The sequence below is a fragment of the Mytilus trossulus genome, chromosome 9 (assembly GCF_036588685.1).
Source record: "Mytilus trossulus isolate FHL-02 chromosome 9, PNRI_Mtr1.1.1.hap1, whole genome shotgun sequence".
Taxonomy (NCBI): Eukaryota; Metazoa; Mollusca; class Bivalvia; order Mytilida; family Mytilidae; genus Mytilus; species Mytilus trossulus.
The window spans coordinates 11,841,222-11,866,974 of NC_086381.1; the positions used below are offsets into that span (position 1 = coordinate 11,841,222).

The window sequence follows — 25,753 nt, forward strand, 5'->3', positions numbered from 1 at the left end:
GCACTTGTCTCTAAGAAACTCTGAAGAACAAGGATAATAAGGAGCCAATATAACCATTTGAGCTCACCATCCTGATTTTAAAACATGTGTTATGTATTGTTCAAAAGCATTGAAAAATTATCTTTCCTCGCTATCATATATGATCTGAAGAATACATTGAAACATCTGTGACAAATGAGTGACAGCTGCATAAGCAAAGCAATCTATTCCACCTCCTGATTGATACAAGAACACGGGACAGAAGGAATTGCATATGTTGTAAAGCTGCCATTACAAGCAGTTCTTTTGTCATCTTCTTTATAAACAAAGTTATAACATTTACTCAGATTCCAACTTGAATATGGATAACTCAATTGATGTGTTAACATGTAACACTTTGACATTCAGTATGGGGGAGAAAGTATGCACAAATTTAATTGTGGACTAAATAAGCATTGGAAATGTTACTTTCCAAATCAAAGAAGCCAACAACGAGTGGGACACCACGATGAAAAGGTAAAGACCAAACTTTGGGAACCACTAGCTCAACACTCAAAAACCTGATGGTCTTTATGAAAAAGAAGAGAAAAGATAAATCATAATTAAGTACACATCCTTGTATCTATCTATCCTTTAATATTGGGCAATGTGCGTTGCAAACTCCAACCAGCAATTTTGTAAATAATAGTGAACTTCATCCAAATTTTAAATTCTTTACAAGGAAGCTAAATCCATGTAAAATGGGCTTCAATAGTATCTTATCTACATCCGATTTAAACTGGATATATGCACGCTTGATTAAACTAGTTTGACTAGCAAACGTATGCATTTATTTTAATTTCATTCTAAATAGTGTTCCAAAATTAAAATGGTAGGCAATTCATAATTTCATTTGTGTAATTGAAATAATCTTTCTACTGATTAATCTGCACTAAAATATTTTCGTATATTATGTGTTGCTATTTATACATGTTACATGATAGAATGAGGTTTTTAAGAAATCTTAATGTTCCAATTTTACTTCTTGCTGTCTAAAAATGAAACAGACAAACAATAGTACACATGACACAACATAGAAAACTAAAGAATAAACAACACGAACCCCACCAAAAACTAAGTATGCATGAATTCCTTTCCCTGTTACTCAAATTACTAGGATTTTATGACAATAACCTGTAATCTTTTCCAATTTCAAGATTTTCGAAGAAATCCAACTTAACCACCTAATTAAGTTAAAGCAATTATCTAACAATTATAAGCTATTTCAAGGTTAAAGGAGTCAATTTTTTCGATTCCTATGTTAGTTTAACGACAGTGTTCCCAACAATTCAAAATCAATGTACATATTATGTTACATGCGTTATAATGATAATATACTTTAATTGTATATTTGCATGTAGTGCACATACTATATTCGTGCAGTGTCGAAAAATATAAAATTGTATACCATGCACTGAGACTAGTTCACTAACGGAACTGGAAACTGAACGATCTTACTGCACTGGTTGGTGTCAGTCCCGTTAGTATAAGTTCCATCCCTGCACAATTATTAAATTACATTTCATACTGCAATTAAACATTGAATTTAGACCTTTAGACCATTTTTAGCAAAAAAAAGTTTTATCAAGTTATTTTTTATCCAAACGGGAACTGACATTATACGGGCTTGCCGATTTTTACCTTCTCATTTTACACATCTACTGTCCGTTATACTTCCGTTACATGTATAATCAGTCAAAGGATAAGAAAATTCTAATCAAAAAAGTATTAAAGTAAAGGAAACAAAGGATACATACATAAAAAATATAATCGCTATCGTATATTAAACCACACATTTCATTCTTTCATATATACGTGAATTAAAGTATGGCGAATAACCCCGATTATGTCGAGGTTCTTTATGATCAGAACTACTCCGACGTTGCTCTAAGTAGTACAATTTTGACAATAATTGGAGGCATCGTTGGAGTCCTAGAAAATGGTTCAGTTATTATATGTTACTTCTTTCGTATCAAGGACAGAGGAGAGCGTTATTTTATTCCGGTGTTAGCAGTTGTAGATTTAGCTTGTATAACAGGCTCTATTTTCTACGTTATAGATAATACATTTTTTTTTAATTAACCTCATGATTTGATGTGTCGTATTCTGATTTTTTTGCAGCTTCAGCGATATCCGCTAGTTTATTACTCATAATTCGTATTCAAAGATATCTGTTAGTTTGCAAGCCTCACGGACCAAGGATGACTTTACGTTGGAAGAGGATTTCGATTGGCGTGACATGCTTGTTTACTTTGACTTACTCTGTACCGATTCTTTCAATATCTGGAAATAAAACATCATATGAAACTTTTCAGAATTATACAGTACAAATTAAAGTCTGTAAGTTTTCAACAGCAGAAACTTCAGTTCAGAATACAGCGTACTTCGGGTTTTCTTCTAATGTTATCGATTATCATTATCCTAATAACCACAAGTTTGTTCATACTTGTTCTGAAGACGATAACACTCCTTTTTTGGGAAATTCAAAAGTCGGCGTAAGGCAAGTGAACATCGAAATACATCACTTAATACTGATTCGGTGTCCACAACAGATATTGAACTGGGAAAAATTCCTGAAATTCATATCAAGAAAAAATCTAGCCCCAGTTCGGGCATTTATAGACCCTCTACTTTGATAGATGATCTGGATAATAATAAACCAGTAAATACTTTCACAACCAAGGACAGTGAAAAAACAAGAACGGAAAAAGCAACAAGAAAAATAACAATTATGTTATTTGTCATCATTGCTGCTTATGTTTTATCTTATATTCCTTCTTTGATAACTTTAATTGTAATATATGCTGATGACGATCTTAATATCGGTACCGGTTCTATTTCACTGGAATCCGTTTTGTTTTTATTTACTTTGCGCGTTTTGTGTTTCTAAACCACATTGTTAATCCTCTTATATAAAGTTACTTCGATGAGAAGTTTAGAACAGAATTGAGAAAGTTATTTACACTTATAACTCAATAGTACAAAATGATAAATAAAATGTAAAGACACAGCTAGATTGAAAAAAATAGCCAATGTAATCAATCATAAACACGTTAACAAAATTTGAAGTTATTCACTCCGCTGCATAATTTGGTGGACGTATTTTGACTTATTTTGATATCATAACCTACTTTATGTCAACGTTTACGTTTACTCTTTCCATGTTGCTTTAAGGGAATCATTTCAAACAATAAACAATGAAGTTGGAGATATTTTTGTGAGAGATATGTCGAAAACATTTTTGTATTCGAGTATCCGAGTTTGGAATTTGTACTCAATGGTTCGATTTTTAGTACGAATATTCGTCCGGAATGTTGTTGATTACTTTAAAAAGTAATTTATAAAATTACAAGTAATTTGCTAATCTCATGAAATAAATAACATTACATTTACTCCTTAATTAAAAGTGACCGACGACCTTGAATAGATTACTTTATTTAAATCAACCATGATTAAATTAGATTACAGTGTTTACTGTGATGTTAAGAGTATTAAGCATAAAAAATCAAACAAACAAAAAACATTATTTTTTGTGAAAAATTATGATGAAAGGGCAGAGTAATTGCCCTTGCACGCATTGATCAGCTTCCCCACTTTTGTATATTTTTACAAATAGTAATACATTATTTTTTTAAAGGGAAAGTTAGTTGTGAACATCAAATATGCCACCGGTAGAGTAATGATTTGAACAAGTTATTTTCTTTTTCTCAATAAAAATTGTACAAAGATTTTTTTCGATTTATTGATGATAATGATTTTATATGGACAGAATAACAAAAACCATCTGAGTTAATTTCGAAATAACTTTTTATTGACGATATTGAATTTAAATGGACAGAGTTATTAGCTTTTTCTCAATAAAATTGTACAAGTAATTGTTTCGATTTATTTATGATATTGGTGCTTTCCTCTTTCATCAACTTCTTAAAAAACAAGGATATACCCTTTACTCAGGTTCCACTTTAAGTTGAAGAACTCAATTGAGGTACTTATATTTAACACTTGTATGTAGAAGAAACAATGGAAAACATGAATAGTCAGCTAGTAAATAACCATCGTTCATGGTGCAAAACCAACAAAAACTGTTCTCTCACAAGTTATTATCGCCGAAAGAAACAATTGATAGCGCTGCTTTCCAAATCATAGAAGTCAACGCCGAGTGGGACACAACGACGAGAAGGAAAAGAGAAAACTTTTGGATCCACCAGCTCCACACTTCAGAACCTGAGGATCTTAATAAAAAGACGAGAAAAGATTCAGGAAAGATAAAGAATAATGTACATTTCAGCTTCTTATTTATCCTGTAATATTGGCAAATGGACGTTGCAAATTCCAACCAACTATGTTGTGAAGGTCATCCAAATTTTGAATTATTTACACCCATGTACAATGACTTTCTTATCTACATCCGATTTCAACTGGAAAGATGCATGCTTGATGAAGCTAGTTTGTGTAACGAAAAATTGCGTGTTTTTTTTTTTATCGCATTGTAAACTAAATAGTGCGTTAGAATTCATTTGTGCAATATAAATAATCTTTGTACTGACAAATCCACATTCAAATAGATTCGTTTGTTATGTGTTGCTATTTATACAGGTTAAATAATAGAATGAGGTTTTCAGGAAATCTCCTGAAACCAACGTATATTATATATAAAGTATATTTTTGGCAGCTGCCCACTGAAAAAATGAGATCCGTAAAATAACGGATCATACACCTACTAATACCAACATACACAAAAAAATGTACTAGATTTTTGACTGTTCTCCTACTACTTTTACAAATCTATTCGTTACATCCGCCAATCTATAATAAGTGAAAGCATTCGGAAATTGTAATAAAAAAAAATCTTAAGAAAGGATACAAAGTTATGTTAAACACAAGTCATATACAATCGATATTTCACCATATTTTTTATCTGGCACAAACGTGAATAAGGTATGACGAATAACACTGATTATCTTCAGATTCTTTGGGAACTGAAATACTCCGACGTCGCTGTAAGTAGTACCATTCTGACAATTATCGGAGGTATTGTTGGAATACTAGGGAATGGTTCAGTTATAATATGTTACTTCTTTCGGATTCAGGAACGAGGACAGCGTTATTTTATTCCTGTGTTGGCAGTCGTAGACTTAGTTGCGTGTATAACAAGTTCTGTGTTCTACATAATGGATAATAAGTTTTTATTGAATTATCCCTATGATTTGATGTGTCGTATTCTAATTTTTTTGCAGCTGCTTGTGCCCGGGATATCGGCTAGTCTACTAGTCATTATTGGTGTTCAAAGATTTCTGTTAGTTTGCAAACCTCACGGACCAAGGATGACATCACGCTGGAAAAGGATCGCCATTGTTGTCGTATGCTTGTTTTCTTTGGCATTATCTGCACCGTTTCTTGCAATATCTGGAATTAAAACATCATCCAAAACGTTTCAAAATCATACACTACAGATGACAGTCTGTAAATTTTTCACAGCAGAAATTACAGCAAATATAAGAGCGTACATCAGCTGTCTTCTACTGCTAATTATTATCAGTATTTTGATAACCATAACTTTGTTCATATTAGTGTTGAAAAGGATAAAACTCACTTTTCTTGGGAAATTCAAAAGTTGGCGTAAGACATTTAAACATCGAAATACACCTAGTAATACTGATTCAACAAAAGATATAGAACTCTACAATTGTGAAAGAAAACTTCACGGAATTCAGATCCATAAATTATCCTGCTCCACTCCAAGCATTGGCGTTTCTTCTACCATGAGTGTTGATCTTGATACTAATAAATCAGTAAATACTTTAAAGAAAGAGGACAGCGAAAGAACAAGGAAGGAAAAAGCAACAAGAAGAATAACGATTATGTTTTTTGTCATTATTGTTGCTTATGTTTTATCTTATATTCCTACTTGTATCATTTTTATTGTAGTATATACTCTCCCTGATTTCAATTACATTTCTTTGTCAAGAGAGGCAGCTTTTCTTATTATCTACCTTTCTCGTTTTGTGTTTCTTAACCATATTGTCAATCCCTTTATATACAGTTACTTCGATCAGAATTTTAGAACTGAATTGAGAAAGTTATTTGCATGTGTAAATAAATAATGGGGACATAAAATAATAGTCTGTGAAGATACAGTTGGCTTAGGCAAATAATCAGTTTCCGCATATCATTTGTCATGTAAGAAGATATAGATTTATTTTCGGAATACATTGTTACAAGTTCGAGATAAAATCTAGATTTGTTGTGTAGGGTTTTTCCGAACGTTATCGGATTTAGACAACTCAGACAAATAATCAATTTTCCACACTATTTGTTTCATGCTTGAATATTTTGATTTGATATTCATTGTATAGTTTGACACCGTGACAACTTTCTTAAACTATACTGGATTTCTACCAAACTTGGACAGAAGCTTGTTTATGATCATACGATAGTACCCAGAAGTATAGTTTGAAAAAATGATAATCCATTTTTTCTGTTTTTTACTTATAAATGGACTTAGTTTTTCTGCAGGGAAACATTACATTCACTCTGTGGTTAAAGTTTTTAAAATTTTCTTTAACTATCCCGGGTTTGTACCAAACTTGGACAGAAGCTTTTTTATGATCATAAGATAGTATCCAGAAGTAAATTTTGTAAAAAAAATAAATCCATTTTTTCCGTATTATACTTATAAATGGACTTAGGTTTTCTGCCAGGAAACAACACATTCACTCTGTGGTTAAATTTTTTTTTTAAATATTAACTTTCTTTTACTATTTTAAATTTATACCAAACTTGGACAGAAGCTTGTTTATGCTCAAAAGCTGGTATCTAGAAAGGAAATTTTGTTAATATTTGGTACTTGTGTATCTGTATTTTACTTATAAATGGACTTAGTTTTTCTTCCAGTTAACATTATACAGTCTGCAGTTAAATTTTTTAAAACATTTATTAGATTCATAAACTATCCTGAAATTTTTACCAATCTTGGACAGAAGCTTCTTACATTCAAAAGATAGTATCAAGAGGAATATTTTTATTGATTGTTTCCTCATTTTTGTTGAGCCTGAGAGTTACAGCAAAAGAAGGCGATACACTGGGTTCCGCGGAACCCTTACAATTTTTTTAATTGGTAGGGTAACTGTGACTTGCATAACTCTCAAACTGCTACTAATAGTTGTTTTGTCGCTACAAAATACTCTTTAATTATGAGTTATAGGGTAATAATTACATTAGATGTATGTTTCATTATAATGCTTTATTCTGATTGGCTAACTGCACATTATGTGTTATTCCTTAAACAATTGCAATTCTAAATAAAACTTATCATTCATGATAACACGTGGTCCCACAATAAAGTGTACAGGTGAATTAAATAAAAAAATTATAAAATTCGTGTTTTCATCATCATAGTTAAAAAATGTAATTATAAGTATTGAATTTTTCTTTTTGTAACTTCATAGAGTTTTAAAAGCGTTGACCGTGTGCACATTTTTAGAATGAAGCGCTGCCGCGCTTCATTACAAAATGTACTTCGGTCAACGCTTTTACACCCCAATGAAGTTACAAAATGAAGTATCCAATTTTTGAATATATTGTGTACATTGGATGCTTTCAAAGTGTACATATCCGTCAGACATGGTTCACATGACCTCAATTTTATTTCATAGATCAATTACCAATGTTCAGTTTTCGTGATCAAACCCGAACATCAGATACTATTAGCAACATGTCCACTATATTTGTTGTGCGGAAAGACTAAAAAAATAATTGTTCATGCTCACCCGAACTTGACCTCATTTCCTGTTTCATCTGTAATGTAAATGTTCTGGGTTTGGTCAGTTTCCTCGATACTATATATAAGCAAATTTTTAAAATGCTGTATTTGGTGTATGGAATGAATCATCCTATTTAAGTAAGATCAAGACAAAATCGATAAATGTCTTCGATATAAACATAAGTAGATTAAAGAGCAGCCTTTCTGTCTGTATAAGTTAACTCAGATAAAGTATTTATCTTGATAAGTTATCTCAGAGAAAATATTACAGGTACATTAAAAACCTGAGACTCTTAAAACAACTTATTGATATTAAAATTAGAAAGCCGTATGATATTCAAACCAATCCTTTAATTATGGACTTTCCAAATTGATTTTCCTCTGAGTTCAGTATTTTTGTGATTTTACTTTTAAACTGTTTTTTTTATATCAAAATTGATTTAAAAAAAATCTTAGATAAAAAATTTCTATTAACTAATTGTATTACACAAATCTTCTAGTATTCATAAAAAAAAATGGCAGACTTTTCCCCTTCATACATAAAATTAAACATTGTTTCTAACTTAATTTGTTACTTTTTTCCAGTTACCTTCATATAATCGAACTTCATGTTGTTAAATACCACATCCTCTCAATGTTGATCACGATGTGGGTGCAGTTTCTTCCATATTGTGGATTATTATTAGTTAATAAATAAATTAAAACGTAATATATGATTCTCGTTTGTTGGTACACTTGGATACTTACATTTTGATCCCAATTTGTATAATGGCTTTACTTTATGAAAGCTTTTTTTAAAGGGGCACTTGCTACGAGTAATACAAAATCAAAAGTATGAATGTTTTTGTTCAATCATTTATGAAAGTGAAATAGTGAAATAATTATTCGCTTTTAGTAGTATATTTCAATTTTTGTCATACAAATATAAGAAATATTACTGATGAACTATTCACTTGCTAAGTTGCAAGTAAATAGTTTGATCTTATGAATCCGTTTATATGTGAACGTCAATTTAACCCCTTAACTAGAGATGAACAACGCATGCATTGTGCGTGTTAGGTTATTCAAAGGAAAAGAATGTCAACATTGAAAGTCGAATAAAGGTTAATCATTTGATTGACTAATACGATCTACAAAAAAATCATTTTAATTAAGTTAAAAACGATGATTTACATATGTTTTGAATCTATAATATGAAATTAAACAGATCTAGTTGCGCGAGTTTGCTTTCTTTTCATAACTATGCTTATGTTTATATTGGCTTTATAACCATCGGAGGTCTTCGAGGGTTAACTCGATAGAGCGATGGCATCAAGACTAAAATTCACAAGAAACGAAGCTACAAATGATGAACCCATGTCCTTATATTGTTTATATCAGACTTTTTTTATAATTTGGATAAATGTTTTACATGGTTATAAATCAAAAATGAGAAATTGATTTCAATCGATGAACATGAATTTGACAGCTAGTGCCCCTTTGATAGTATTTTAAGAAATTGTTTTATATTTGATAGGTTAATTTTACTCATATCATTCTTTGCTACATTATTAGTTGTTATTCATTTGTGTTTAAAAATAATAATAAAAAATCACAACAATCCTTTAAAATTTAAAACGGAAAGTCCCTTATCAATTGTAAAATCAAAAGCTCAAAAACATCAAACGAATGGAATATTCTTGACTTATGTAAAAACAGTGAATTTAAACTGGTTCTGTAGCTAGCTTAACTTTTAACTTGTACAACAGTCGCATACAATTCTTTTATATATGCGTGGAAAACATGTAAACAATAGGAGTATAGCGGTGAATAGTGTGTTATAATCTCAATTACTATAGAAATAAAACAAATATGTCAACAAAGAAAAAACAAAATGGCAAATGGACAAAGCACAACAGCAGACATGAAAGATAAAAGTACACAAAAATACCATTTCACGATTACGCATGTCTTGCTCTTTCACGAACTGCTTTTAATCTAATTATTCAATTTCGTTCATTGAATAAAACAAAATATATAGGTAACTGGAATGTTTTTTTTAATATATTGAGATGTTCATATTTCTGAAAATGAAGATACAAAATGTTGTGTAATAACACATGAATGTAACAATAAAAATAGAAAAATTAGATGCTATCTTCAGTACTAATAGTTAACTAGATCATTGATTTAACGCAGACGGACACATTACAAAGATTTTTTTGATATTTGATTAAATACATATTTATTTGGGAACTTTTGAATTTCATACCAACAAAAACAAACACACTAAAAAAAGGTCAATTGATTGAAGATTTAGTATGAATACTGTTTGACATTCAGGTTCATCAAATGTTATTAAAGAGTATCTGAAGCTAATCAAGAAGATTTTTTTATTATAATTGTGTTAGTAGAAAGGGAGGTCAGGTAATATTAAGGTAAGCTGAGATGATTTTTTTTTATACCTTTACAATGCCCAAGATTATCTATATAACGTTATGTAACTCCTGATGGTATTTCAGCACTGTCTCTGTTTTTTATGTGTGTTTGTATGGCCATAAAAGTGCGAAGTTTGGTATATCACATTACCAGGTTCAACCCAACATTTTTTCTTTTATGGCCACTGTTATATTATAGTTCGTTTCTGTGTGTGTTACATTTTAACGTTGCGTCGTTTCATTTCTCTTATTTTTTAGTTTAAATTCACATTGCGATAAGACGTGTCACGGTACATGTCTAACCCGAATTCATGCATTTGGTTTTGATGTTAAATTTGTTAGGCATTTAGTGTTATGTCGTTCGTTGTTCTCATCTCATATTTAATGCATTTCCCTCGGTTTTAGTTTGTTATCCCGATTTTGTTTTTTGTGGATTTATGGATTTTGAACAGCGGTATACTACTGTTGCCTTTATTTGAAAAAAGCCCCATGGAAACAGTAATACATAGAACAAAATTTCAAAAGGTAGATGTGGTATTTTATTTGGACTTGAAAATGGTGCGGTAACCATGGTAAATGTCATATTATTTTGATCAAACATTAAGTTTACAAACTCAAAAAAAACTTTACAGAAATGTTCGCTCGCATTTGTAGGAGCTCTTTGTAGATGTGGCATTCGACTTTGAAATAATAAAAAAAAAATGGCTGTCGTTGAGTGTGAAATGACGGGTGTGACATCTGCCAGCGTTTGCAATGGAAATTATATTATCTTTTTATTGTTGCACAACTTTTAGATATTATTTTATCCAACAATTTGTCGTTGTAGTATTGTTACTGTTATCAATATTGACAATGTAAGGTCAATTTGAAGTAACAACAAACAAAAGAACTATGTCAATTGGGCTTCCATTTTTTTTTTTACTAGATAACGTTTTTGTTTGCAATGGAAATTCCGTATATCAAGTTGTCGAAATTCCAATGTGGACTAATTGTACACCACTTATTGCGAACATGTTGCTGTATAGTTATGGCTGAAATCAGTAAAGAACCATCACAACAACATCATGACAGTTAGTCCTTTGATAGTCTAATGTGACATCGGTCTCGGACTTCTTAAAAACTAAGTTTAACCTGCATATTGTTGTGTGTTTTTTTTTAATATATTATGCATTGAGTACAGGCATAGAAGAGGGACGAAAGATGCCAAAGGGACAGTCAAACTCATAAATCTGAAATAAACTGACAACGCCATGGCTAAAAATGAATAAGACAAACAGACAAACAACAGTACACATGACAACACAGAACACCAAAGAACAAACAACACGAACCCCACCAAAAACTAGGGGTGATCTCAGGTGCTCCGGAAGGGTAAGCAGATACTGCTCCACATATGGCACCCGTCGTGTTGCTTATGTGATCAAAAAAAATCAGGTAAATAGTCTAATTCGGTAGGTATCATAGGGGAGGGTTGAGATATCACAAACTATGTTTAATCCTGCTGAATGCTTGCGCCTGTACAAAGTCAGGAACCTCTTGACCTTATATTTCTTGCATGCTTTTTTTAACAACTCATTTATATTTTTGAGTTTATTGTGACGTCCACTTTCACTGAACTGGTACACATTTTTGTTTAGGAGCCAGCTGAAGCGCGACGGCGGGTGTGACATTTTCTCACTGTGTTGAAGACCCAATTGTGGCAACCGCCGGTTTTCTGCTCTTTGGTTGGGTGGTTGTCTCTTTGAAACATTCCCAAATTCCATTCTCAAATATATTTACTTTATTGTCCAACCAGCTGTTGTTACCTTTGCAACTCTATGAAGCAGCGAACGCATCTTGATCCAGCTTTTCAAATTTTGATTGCTATTAAAGTACTTGCTTAAACAAGTTAATCTGTTGCTAGCTGGACTGGTCAAAATTCATTGTATTTTTGTACTTTTATGACAAACGCATGGCCTGTAACTTTAAATGGGAACCTTAACTGCAATGCCTTTCGTTGAGGGAGTAACCCACATTTTCCACGATAGGATCCTTACAACTACTCTTTATAAATTGTGGCTAGATCAAAGGATTATTTGTTTATCCCTATCAAATATACCCTTGTTATCCAGTGTCCTTCCAATGTTCTAACCAACCATTCCGGTAATCTTACTATAGCATATCTTATCTATTGATAATGTATTATCTTCCTGAACATTAATGAGTTATGTGTCGACGTAAAGCAAACAATAGTCAATAATTTTTCATGATGAAAAAAGTGAATGAAAAAAAGGAAAGGACATTTTTGACGAAGGACGATTCTACAATTTCATTTTTTATCTTCATAATGTTGGTTCCAAAATCAAAATATTTGCTATACAACAAAGTGAGTTTTAATGGATATTATCTACAAAATAACACATTTAAATAAACATCCAATGGATCATCTTTGGCCTGATATTTGCTAGGAAAACGCATAACGCAAAATAACGGAGCATACACTTACTGATCCCAAGAGAAAAAAAAACATGAATGAATAATCTAACAGATCTCCAATCCGTAACATCCTCCGATGTATAATCAGGGGAAGGATCACGGAAAACGGAACTTAAAAAATGTTCTAGGAAAGGAAGCAAAGTAATATATAAAACAGTCCAAAATTGTATATTTCTCCACACGTTTATTCTGACCAGAGACGTAAATATCAGTATGGCGAATAACACTGATTATCTCAAAGTTCTTTGGGAAGTGAAATACTCCGATCTCGCTTTAAGCAGTACTATTCTGATAATCATTGGTGGTCTGGTAGGAATCCTAGGGAATGGTTCAGTAATAATATGTTACTTTCGAATTGGGAAATGTGGAGAGCGTTATTTCATTCCGGTGTTGGCAGTCGTTGACTTAGTTGCTTGTATAACAAGTTCTATTTTCTACGTTATGGATAATACATTTTTCTTCAATTATCCCTATGATTCGATGTGTCGTATTTTGACATTTTTGCAGCTGCTTGTTCCAGGGACGTCGGCTAGTTTATTAATTATAATTAGTGTTCAGAGATATCTGTTAGTTTGCAAGCCTCTCGGATCAAATATGACATTACGTTGGAAAAGGATTGCCATTGGTGTTGCATGTTTGTTCACCCTTACTTGCTCTGCGCCAGTTATTGCAATATCTGGAATTAAAACATCAAATGAAACATATCAGAATAATCATACAATTCAAATTACAGTCTGTAAATTTTCCACAGCAGAAACGTCAGTTCAGAATACAGTGTACTTTGGTTTTCTTCTTTTGTTAACGATTGTCAGTATTCTGGTGACCATTAGTTTGTTCATACCAGTTTTGAAGAAGATAAAACTCTCCTTACTTAGGAAATTCAGAAGTGGACGTAAGGCAAGTAAACATCGAAATACACCACATAATACTGATTCAGTTTCAACAAAAGACAAAGAGCCGAAATACGAAGGCAAAACTACTGAACTTCAGATCCAGGGCAAATCTAGTTCCAATCCAAGCATAAATACATCTTCTACTATGAAAGGTGATATGGATGTTAATAAACCAATAAAAACTTTCACAACCGAGGACAGTGAAAGAATAAGAAAGGAAAAGGCAACAAGAAAAATAACAGTAATGTTTTTTGTCATCGTTGTTGCGTATGTTTTGGCTTATATACCTTCGTTAATTATTTTAATTTTAGTATATTCTGTTGATGATCTCCAAAATTTTATTTCTGTATCCAAAGATGCAGCGTTTGTAAGTACTTAACTTGCGCGTTTTGTGTTTTTAAACCATATCGTCAATCCCTTTATATACAGTTACTTCGATCCAATGTTCAGAACACAATTGAGAAAGTTACTTTCGCAGGCAAAAACATACTGGATGGTACAAAATAACTGATAAAGTGTGAAGTCATAGTTTGATTGCGAAAATGAGTACTACTAAATCTATTCAATCTAACACACATTAACTAGATTTCAAAATACTCTTTTTTTATTGCCAATTGATTTGAAGCATTTTGATTGGCTATAGTACGACAACCTTCCTGTCAATGTTAAAGGTAAACTTTGTTTATTAGGCTATAAAAGGAACATTACACACATAAACATAAAAATATATATATTGAGATATTGCCAAGAGAGAAGTAACAAAAACATTTTATTCGATTATCCGTGTATGCAATTTGCAATCAAGTGTCCGGTCTTCAGGGCGAATACTTGTAAGGGATGTTTCTTAAAAGCAAAATGATTAAATTTACGATTACTTTGCTAATTTAATGTAATCAATGACATAACAATTACTCCTTAAATTAAATGTAATCGATAACATGTAATAGATTTTTACAAAAGTAATCATTAGTCCATGGATAACAGTGTGTACTGTGGTTAGGAGGTTTTCTTAAACATAAGCAAAAGTGAAGAAATTGTTTTGGGTGAAAAAATATGTCTAGAATATTTTTAATATATGGGTACATAATATATTATTAAAAAGTTAGATTATGAGCGCGTAATATTTGTATTGTTTGATTCAAATGAATTGAGGGACATTCTAATTATCCAATAGCTTTTTTGATTTTAAATAAACAAATATAAAAATTCTGTAAAACTGAATATTTATAAAAACTGTCGAACAAAAAAGGTGAGGTTCGAACTTCCGAAGCACCTAATTTCACCCCAGTTTTTGGTAGGGTTCTTGTTGGCAAGATATTATTAACTTATATATCGATATTTTCAGCGATAGACTTAATTTCTCGTCAACTCCCAGTCAACTTGCAACACTACTTACTAGTATTGTAAATTTGTTTTCATCCTGAATTTGAATGAACTATTTGCCATTGGTTTTCAAAGCAGCAATAAATCAATCTCCTAATCAATCACAATGACAGATTCAAAATTATCGTAAATGATTAATTGCAGTGGTATATGGAATGTTTCATTGCCGATTGTGATGTATATACTATCATGTTTATATTATAAAGTAATAATTTTTGAATAAATGATTTGCTATGTTAAATTTCTCTCCCCTGAAACATGTTTTAACCAGTACAAAAAAATTAAAGTCAACATACTTCTTCATTACGAGTACAAGGAAAAGTCGTATAAATCCAATAAAATAAATAAATAACAAACTACAATATCGTATGATCGATTGTAATATGTTGACCTCTTTTATACAGTGTACTTTTACTGGACCAGTATACATACGCGGTTTTGTATTAACAAATATTGTATATTAAAAAGAAAGTTCAACAAGGATAATGATTAGATATATTTTGAGATGAAAATAAGTAAATTTGGCTAAGACAGGATGGATATGAATATTCGGGAAAAAAAAGCAGGAAACAAAATGTGTTTAAAATTAAAAATCACTTTATGACAAAATATCCGGGGAAAAAATAAGCTAAACAATAAATGATACAGTCGAACCGGAACATATTCTCCTTATCATATGTTGATCCCTTAAATACTTCAGCACCCCCTATTCCATTTCCTCAACTGAGTGAATCTTTATGATTCTTATCTGAACACTCTAGAAAACATTTACAGTGTGTAAATCTCATTACATAAAGTGCTCGATAAATGAATAAGGTAATGACAATTTACTTAGGAAACTCAACATATATCCTCACGACCCCAATGCTGAATAATCAAAGGTCTGTTCTATGTTCCTTTGGAATTTCAACCAAAGATGAAGAACTGGATCTTCCATCACTGTATTGGATACCTACACTACATAAGTGTCCTTACAAACAACAGTATATTTCTGGGTCTTCTAAGTGATCAACGAAAAATCGTTCTAAATTATTAACATGTATTTTATCATCAATCGAAGCCAGGCTCTAAAGTTATTGTGAAACTGCATATTCTAGAGGTTGCGTGAATCAGACAATAACAATCAAAACCAAGGATTAAACATAGACTCACAAAACCAAAGAACATTTACATCAACAGTTATAAATAATAATAAAGAAACAACACGACCTCCAGATGTGGATACGTAAACATTTCAAAGCTCTTTTAGTGTACATATAATCTAAGACTCTCACATCTTGCAATAGTGTTAACACATTTGACTTTTCTACACTTTACACAAATATTCCCCATTCCAATCTAAAAGACAAATTGAAAGAGTCGGTGTTACTTTGTTTCATTAAAAAGAATGACGAGTGTAGATACAAGTATCTTGTCTTTAGGAGGGCTTCATCCTACTTTGTAAGGAATCACTCTGATTCAAACAAAAAAGTATTTGAAACTGACATTATCAAGATGCTTGATTTCTTAATTGACAACATATTTGTTACGTTTGAAGGACGTGTTTTTCAACACACTGTCGGGATTCAAACGGTAACCAATTGTGTTTATTTTCTTGCCTTCTTGTTTCTTTATTATTATGAGGCTGACTTCGTACAGGAACTTTTTAGGAAGAAAGATAAGAAGTTTAACTTTACGTTCTGCTATAAAGATGATGTTCTCTCACTAAATATTACAAAATTTGGTGACTATATTGAACGAATCTACCCCATCGAACTAGAGATAAAGGATACTATAGATACAGTTAAGTATGCCTCATATATTGACTTACATTAAGAAATTGACAATGATGGTAAAGTGAAGAAAAAAAATTACGACAAATAAAGATGAAACTTAAACTGAGGGAAACACATTGTATAGGGGAACTACGACACAACAGAAACACATTACTAAAATGTAACACACACAGAAACGATCTATAATATAGCAATGGCCACTTTTTCTAACTTGGTACAGGACATTTAAAGAAACAAAATGATGGGTGCGGCTTGCCAAACCTCGCGCTTTTATGGAAATGTTAAATATAACATTAAAATGACAACATAACATGCCAGGACTACAGTACAAATAGAAATAATAACATTCAAGACAAAGAAATACACAAATAAACATTCGTTTTTTTATTGAGTTAATTCTGCCTATTGATATTTTATCGTATGTTTTTCTGTGTTGTGATGTTATGCTATTGTTTCAGAAAAAGGGAGAAGGTTTGGATCCATTAAAACGTTTAATCCCGCTGCAAATGTTTGCACCTGTCCTAAGTCAGGAATCTGATGTACAGTAGTTGTCGTTTGTTTATGTAATATATACGTGTTTCTCGTTTCTCGTTTTGTTTATATAGATTAGACCGTTGGTTTTCCCGTTTGAATGGTTTTACACTAGTAATTTTGGGGCCCTTTATAGCTTGTTGTTCGGTGTGAGCCAATGCTCCGTGTTGAAGACCGTACTTTAACCTATAATTGTTTAGTTTTTAAATTGTTATTTGGATGGAGAGTTGTCTCATTGGCACTCACACCACATCTTCCTATATCTAATTACAAGATAACATTTCGACATGCTTATAACTATTAAAGGTACCATGCTTATAATTTAATACACCGTACGTGCGTTTCGTCTACATAAGACTCACCAGTGACGTTCAGATCAAAATAGTAAAGAGAGTCAAACAAGTACAAAGTGGAAGATCATTGGTGACCAAAAATTCTAAAAAGTGGTGCCAAATACGGCTAAGGTTATCTATGCCTGGGATTAGAAAATCCTTAGTATTTAGAGTAATTCTTACTTTTGCAAACAGTAAGTTTATGAAAATGTCCATGTAATTGATGTTCATGTCAACACCGAAGTGGTGACTTACCACAGAATAAAAATAAACACTTAAAACAAAAAACGAAAGCACATAAGTCAGTACAAATTAACCTTGCATTGTCACCTACAGAATTACCTTCGCTACAAAATGAAACAAAATGACGTCTCAGGTAAAAGTGACGTCATGATAATTTTTGAAAAGTTTGATATAGTTCAAAATCCGGTTTGTAATTATGGCATTTAATGTATAATACAACTACTTCAATTTAATCAATATAGAATAAAAGAGATTATTGCAGATTCCAAATTGTGAACTTTCTATTTCTAATTATCAACATTCCAGCAGCGCCTGCATACGGAGTATAAATCTCCCAGTTGATACGATATTCCCGGGCTTGTATTTCCTATCATGATTTTTCCTATTGAGGATTGCTGATCACAACGAAGCTATTAGCCAAGAGTTCCAAATGGTGATGTTTAAAACATCCCTTCGTTAATATATCAAAATGTCTTAAAATATATAACAAATAATCAAAACGTGTTATTTCGAAACTCGCCAGCAGAATGTATTGTTTGATTGTATCCGACATATGGATATACGGTATACAGACTAACAGCAATATATGTTATCAAATAGTTTAATTCGCCATTTTTCTTAGAATGTCCTTTTCTACATGTAATGGAAGTCAGGAATATGGCAGTTGTTATCTAATAGTTCGTTTCTATGTATGTTGCATTGTTGTTTGTTTTTTTGTTGCACTTCTGTGTTCTGAAACTTCGATGTTTACCTCTTATAGTTAATGTGTTCCCTCGGTTTTAGCTTGCAGCTCGGATTTGTTTTCTTTCAATCGATTAATGTGTTTTGAACATCGGTATACTACTGTTGCTTTTATTCAATAAGAGAAAATAAAAAAATCAACATGGAATGATAGAGGATACTGACTAACTTCTAGACTATTGTTTCAATTGCAGTCGCGTCTGGTCCCCCCCCCCCCCCCCCACACACACACACCCACACACGTTTCAGTGTATTCCTATTTAACTGTTATATTTTAAAAGCATCGTGAGTTAGAGATTTGATGTTGAACGGATCCAGTAAACGGAAATATAAGACTACCGAAGCCAAAATTGGAAGTTGCAACCCTTCACAGTCCCTTTACTACCATTCTAGTGGAAATTCAAAGTTTCAGCAATATTAGTAAATTGTTCACAATTCAAATCAAAATGAAATGTTTGGATTATCCCAATAATTCAATTACGTTTTGAATGACATCGATTTAACTTCACATTTTTATTCAATTGTTACATTTTTTATACTGATTTTTTTATAGAATGGGACACAGGCCAAGTTAAAAAAAAGAAAAAGAAAAAAAAGAAAAAGAAGTGAAAGTAAATATCAGAAATATACAGATATAGAAAAACGTGCTTCCAAGGTAATATGTTATAGGACTACGAGGCCGATCGGATATTAGTTTATTTTCATAAGCTTAGGATAGGATCAAAGAAATTAAATTTTCTATTTGTATTCATCATAATTTATTGCAACAACGACCTGGAGGTTATAAAAAAAGAATTAAAAAAGAATTAAAAAAAAACCTTTATGAATTAAACCAGGAAGGAAACCACTAATGCCTTTCAGCTATTCTCAGTTTTCCAATCGCTTTCATCTTCATTTCAAAAAAAATATTTAAATTATGCGAATAAGTCACTCAACAACGTTGTCAATGACGCCGATATGACTTCACATTCTTATTCAATTTTTAAATTTTGTATACTGATATGTTTATTCTATTTTTGGGATGTGGCTCATGAATAGGTAAAAAATATAATTTTAAAAAAAGTTACAGAAATAAAAAATAATGCCTTCGAGGTGATATATTATAGGCTATAATTCGTTTTAGAAGCTAAGAATTATATAAAAAATTAAATTGGCCCTTTGTATCCATCATCATTTGCTGAAACAAAGATATGAAACACATCAACGTATTGATCTTTTTAGTACTGTTTCCTGAAGGTTATAAACTTCTAAAATTAATTTTTTTTTAAGCTATTATGAATGAAACAAGGACGGAAACCGCTACTGTCATTCATCTATTTTCAGTTTCACGATCGCTTTCATCTTCATTATCAAAAAACTGTATAGTTCAGATAAAAGTAAGTGAACATTTTTGAATATGGAGTTTGTTTCGTTTGGTAAATGTTGAAGATTTAAATATTCCGAATAACCGATATCATTCATCAGTATGATTTTGATGTTAAATGAATTATTTCAATCTATTCTTGCAACAGTAACAATCTTGAGTTTTTAACATTTCTTAAATTTAAAATATGAAATAGGTTATACAGCAGAGACTAGATAGATTGATTCTAATAAAATTAGAAATGTAGTAATATCACGGAAAACACCATATTATGCAATGTTAATTGCAAATCTGCAACACAAAATGATGTGTATCTTTTACAGTGCAAATTTGGTAAACAGTGTGTTGACTAGCCAGAACATCCATTTCACAAACGAATAAACGACCATTGTAGCGACTATGATTGGAAGCTAGACCTTCTTCTCATTCGACATGTGAGATTCACTGGCCACACTAAGGCAGATCTTAATGGACTGACCATTACCATCATAGACCACAACACTGTTTGGTCTTGGGAGGATAGACTCGCTATTAAAAACTTTGGCACCCAATAAGATAAATGAAAAGGTGCAGTTCTCATTAGCGCATTGCCTTTCATTTGGGTATATCACATATTACTACGCTGTGTCTGTTGTTTATCTTTTACCTTTGTCAACTCTAAAATTATTGAGTTATGTCCACTTTAAATCGCAGGCTTCTATTCTTTTGGGATTCAAAATGTAATTGCTTTATCAAATATAACCATACAGTATATAAATTTTCAATATATATCACCTCAGCAAAGGTGTGTTTTATAGGGAAAACGAAAATACTATTTTTCTTTAAACTTGTTTATTGTTTTTATAGTAAATTCAAAAGGCCCTTTACAGGGTATTGTTTAATTTTTAAAGGATGATATACAATTAATTACCCTCTGACACGGTGTACTCATTTTATTGATTGTGCCTCAAGTAGGAGGTATTATTTTTAATGTAGCCCTGATCAATTTTCAATTAGTTCTTTACATTTGTTTTTATCCCTCACAGATATACATTTACTAGTATATAAATAATCCAAATTATAATACGAATACATTTATTTCTGGTATAAGGTTAAACAACTTCAGTAATTTTGTTGGCTTGTGTTATGTCAACTGAAATGATATTTACATAACTATTGTATTTTAGCATGGAACCTATGCAGTTATATTTAAGAATTTTGGTTTATTTAGCTTTGTAAACATGGCAAACAAGAATCAAATTATTAAAGTTTTATTTTTCAGTACAGGTGTATTTTTTAGATAAAAGAGAATTTCTTTTTTTCCCAATTTTCTGACTCTAAAACTAGGTAATTAGACAATTATGTTTCCCTTATTCTTCGCCAATTTATCCCTTTCTGCACCCATTGAATAAAAAAAAATCAAAGTGTTGTTCGTTTGATCTCAGTTCTTCATTGGATAAAATCCGATTATGACGTCGAATTTTCTTGTTGTTCTCTGAATCTCCTATTGTGACGGCACGAATAAAGGCGACCATGCCTGATGACGTCACATAGAAAGAACACATCTTTTTTTTTTTTTTTTTTTTTTTTTTTTTTTTTTATGCAAATCAGTGGCAAAGAAAGAATAAGTTTGCCTGCGTACAAACGGCGAGCCTCGCGTTTTAAATTTGAAAATTTAACTGTCTCGAGTAGAATAATAACGTATCACACTCGATGCAGTGATATAATCTAAATCAATATGCTAAAATCTGTAAATATATCTTTACTTTATTGCAGGTGTTGTCATATCAGTAAAACATATAGTTTTATAAAAAGTTAAAATTAAAAAAAGTAGATATTATTTGGTCAAGGCTGGTTTAGACTTCTCGAGTATTTTTCAGATTTTGGTCCAGTCTAATTCTATTTTTCTCTCACTCAATTGATTCTTTATTTCACATATTGCTCTTTAACAATTAAACTTGGTATTCAGCGTTTCGTCAAGTTTCTCTGTTAAATTACAACTGAATACCCAGGGATAGTATTCAGTAAAATTAACTAATTAAATACATCAATAAAATTGAAAATGATCATGGGGAATGTGTCAAAGAGACAACAACCCGACCATATAAAAAAAAACAATAATAACAGCAGAATGTCACCAACAGGTCTTCAATGTAGCGAGAAATTCCCGCACCCGAAGGTGTCCTTCAGCTGGTCAAGTATAATTTATACATTTGGTCGAGTATGGTTCAGACTGAAATAAAGATATTTTAAGAACCTGTCGAGTACAGGTCAAAGATAGGTTTAGAATGTTCCAGACTTGTTCAGTAAAAGAACAGATTTATTTTCAATGCCAAAAATAGGGTCAAGTACAAATCAGTACAGTCAAGTCCAGTATGGTTAAGATTTGAACATCGATCAAAATTCAGTCCAATTCTGAAAGATTGAATACGAATCAATATAGTAGAGTACATATAAAGGCCATTTCAGACCTTTTACTGGTTTGTAGTGTTTGTGCAGAAGAGGTGAGACTGATTGCAAAAACATTTTACTCTTAGTTTTGTGCATCATTGGTATACAAAGTAACCCAAACGAAATCAATGTATTCATTAACCTAACCTATTTTAATCCCTGCAGTTGACAGAGTAATGATAGCCACAAATTTTTTAGCCTATTCAAGTCCAAAAAAAAATATTTCCCACGATCAGTTTTAAGAGGTTTCATATCACGTATATAATAATTAACTAGAGTATTTAAGTAAGTGGTTTTATATTACGCACTATATAAGAGTTTTAAGCACTGCATTCGACAGAACAATGATAGCTACACGATTTGAGCCTTTTCAATAATTAGAAAAATTGAAAAATACGTCCCGTGATCAGTTTTAATGGGTTTTATATCAAGTATATAACAATTAACTAGAGTACTTTTACGGCTCTTCGCTTAATCAGGAAATTTAAACAATAGAATTTGTTGAATTTTAACACAATTATTTTAGTTTTTTTTTATATGTTCAAAACAAATGAGAAACATATATTGCTTATTAAAGTTTGTCCTATAAAGTCTATGTATCATTGGTTTATGATGTTACCAGATGCACTGCATGTATTTGAAATGGTAAGTTATCGCAGAACTCAATCAGACTAAACAAAAATTGAAATATATTATTTTTAATAAGTGTTAAAAGGTGGTACCTTTTAATTTACCAGAACATGTGTTAACGCAGAAACTTAGTCATAGTTCAAATTTAGTCAACAGACTGTCGGCATTCCAATGGGTACAAATTGTGTCCCTCTTCTTATCGAATTGTTTCTTTATTGTTAGGAGGCTGACTTCATACAGGAACTTCTAATTAGGAAGACCGACAAGAAATTAGCAATATCTTTTAACTCTGCGTTCTGCTAGATAGATGATGTTCTTTTACTAAATAATTCAAAACTTGGTAACTATGTTGAACGCATCTATCCCATCGAACTACAGATAAAGGATACAACAGATACAGTTAAGTCGGCCTCAAATCTTGACTTGAATCTACAAATTGACAATGAGGGTCGATTGAAAACAAAATTTTACGACAAAAAAGATGATTTCAGCTTTCCAATTGTGAACTTTTCATTTCTAATTAGCAACATTCATATAAATCTCCCAATTGATACGATATTCCCGTGCTTGTATTTCCTATCGTGATTTTCCTGATAGAGGGTTGATTCTCACAAGGAAGCTATTAAACCAAATGGTGAAGTTGAAATCATCCCATCGTAAATTTTACGGAATAATCGTTTCACAAATGATATCGAATATGTTCCTTACGTCGTAACTAGCCCCTTCCCTTTCATGAATGTGACCTACCGAATTAGACTATTTACCGGATTTGTTATCACATAGGCAACACGACGGGTGCCACATGTGAAGCAGGGTCTGCTTACTCTTCCGGAGCATATGAGATCACCCCTAGGTATTTTTATGGGGTTCGTGTTATTCTTTAGTTTTCTATGTTGTGTCATGTGTACTATTGTTTGTCTGTTTGTCTTTTTTTTCATTTTTAGCCATGGCGTTGACAGTTTATTTTCGATTAATGAGTTTGACTGTTCCTATGGTATATTTCGTCCCTCTGAGGGACCAATCACAAGATCCAATTTGGGTTTCCTTTCTTGATTTCATTAAATCAAAATTGGGAAAAATGTGTTGTATGTGAAATATTTTGAGCTATTAAAGGTAAAGACAGGTGCGGACAAGGCTCTCATTCAAGGAATTTCATTTATCTCTTGAAATTTGCTTACAAGTCTTGCCTTTCATTATGACAATAAATGGGGAATTAAGAGGAAAAACCGTATAGTAATTAAGGACCAGCTACTAATAAATATAGATTTCACTACCTAATCCTCGAGATGATTTAAGATTTTGTTTTTAGTAGTCAGGTATTTTTTGAAAGTTTGGAATGTTTTATAATATCTTTCCACTGTTCTGAATTATCTACACTAAGTCTTATAAATTCTTTAATTATTTCAGCATTGTCTCTTATTTGATTTGTATTCGAACAGTTGAGACCTGTAAGTTCGGCGTATTTTGAGAAAACATGCTGTTGTTGTTGTCCCTAATCATTAAATGACCATCGATAGTTGCCTTATTGGCAATCATTACACATCAAATCAACCTTTGTTGTCTTTTTGTTGAGAGAAAAGATTAGTTCATGGCTTGTTCTTGAAAAAAATCTGAAAATTGGATTCAAAATGGGTGTATATGTCGGCGGTAATAAGTGAAATTAATCATATAGCTTAAATACTAGGCAATAAGCTAACGCATATAGAGTAAGTCTATTGTCTAAGTAGTGTTAAACATTAGTCCTAAATCCTGGAAAATGTGTGCAGGCATTACGATTAATGCCTATAATATAAATACTAGATATAGGAAGATGTGGTGTGAGTGCCAATGAGACAACTCTCCATCCAAATAACAATTTTAAAAAAGTAAACCATTATAGGTCAAAGTACGGCTTTCAACACGGAGCCTTGGCTCACAACGAACAACAAGCTATAAAGGACCCCAAAATCACTAGTGTAAAACCATTCTAACGGGAAAACCAACGGTCTAATCTATATCAAAAAACGAGAAACGAGAAACACGTATAAATTACTAGTATGAGTAAATAAAAATACATTTTCGTTTTATTACATAATTATTATGAAATCTTAACTTTAAAATATCATCCAACGGAAATAAAATATCTCCATTTGATCTCTCAATTCTACCCTGTGATTGGTGATATTTCAGCTTCCCATGAATGATAGCATGTTCTGGCCACAATGATTATAACTCGGATAAGACCTCAGCTGTGAAACCCCGACCATTGTTAATTTGCGGTTTATGGGGCGTATGAAATATTGTGAAAATACCAATTAAACTAAAAGCCACTTTTGAGTCACATTTTGACGTAAGAACTTTCATGTTACAAAATTTTGAAGATGATCTTGGAACTCCATAATAAGTTGGTAGTTTCCATCTAGGTTTGAGTAAAAATCCATCAAACAAAGCTCGACTTATGAAGTGTAAAAAGATTTTAAATATTTTTTATAATTATCATATAGAATATCACTCCATCCACTGTATATGTATACATTCCAAAGTTCACTTATTGCCTTAAATCATGTTCGGGAATAGGTTGAATAATCATTATCAGATTTCAGGAAATAAGCTTAATGCCTGACTCTTTTTAGGCAATAACCTAATGCATATGCGTTAGCTTATTTGCTAGGATTTAAGCGTAATGCAAGATTTCACTTATTGCCGCTAACATATATAAAAATTAATTTCAAGACTTTAAGAATTAGATATATAAAAAAAAAACATCATACCGATTCAGCA

At 31.7% G+C, this 25,753-nt stretch overlaps 1 protein-coding gene across 1 annotated transcript; it reads left to right on the forward strand.

Moving 5' to 3' along the window:
• Positions 1-4,891: 4,891 nt before the first annotated feature.
• On the forward strand, positions 4,892-6,735 carry LOC134683589 (5-hydroxytryptamine receptor 1A-like). The gene has a single exon (XM_063542896.1). The coding sequence runs from the start codon at positions 4,959-4,961 to the stop codon at positions 6,120-6,122; it is 1,164 nt and encodes a 387-aa protein (XP_063398966.1). The 5' UTR covers positions 4,892-4,958; the 3' UTR covers positions 6,123-6,735.
• The last annotated feature ends 19,018 nt before the right edge of the window (positions 6,736-25,753 follow it).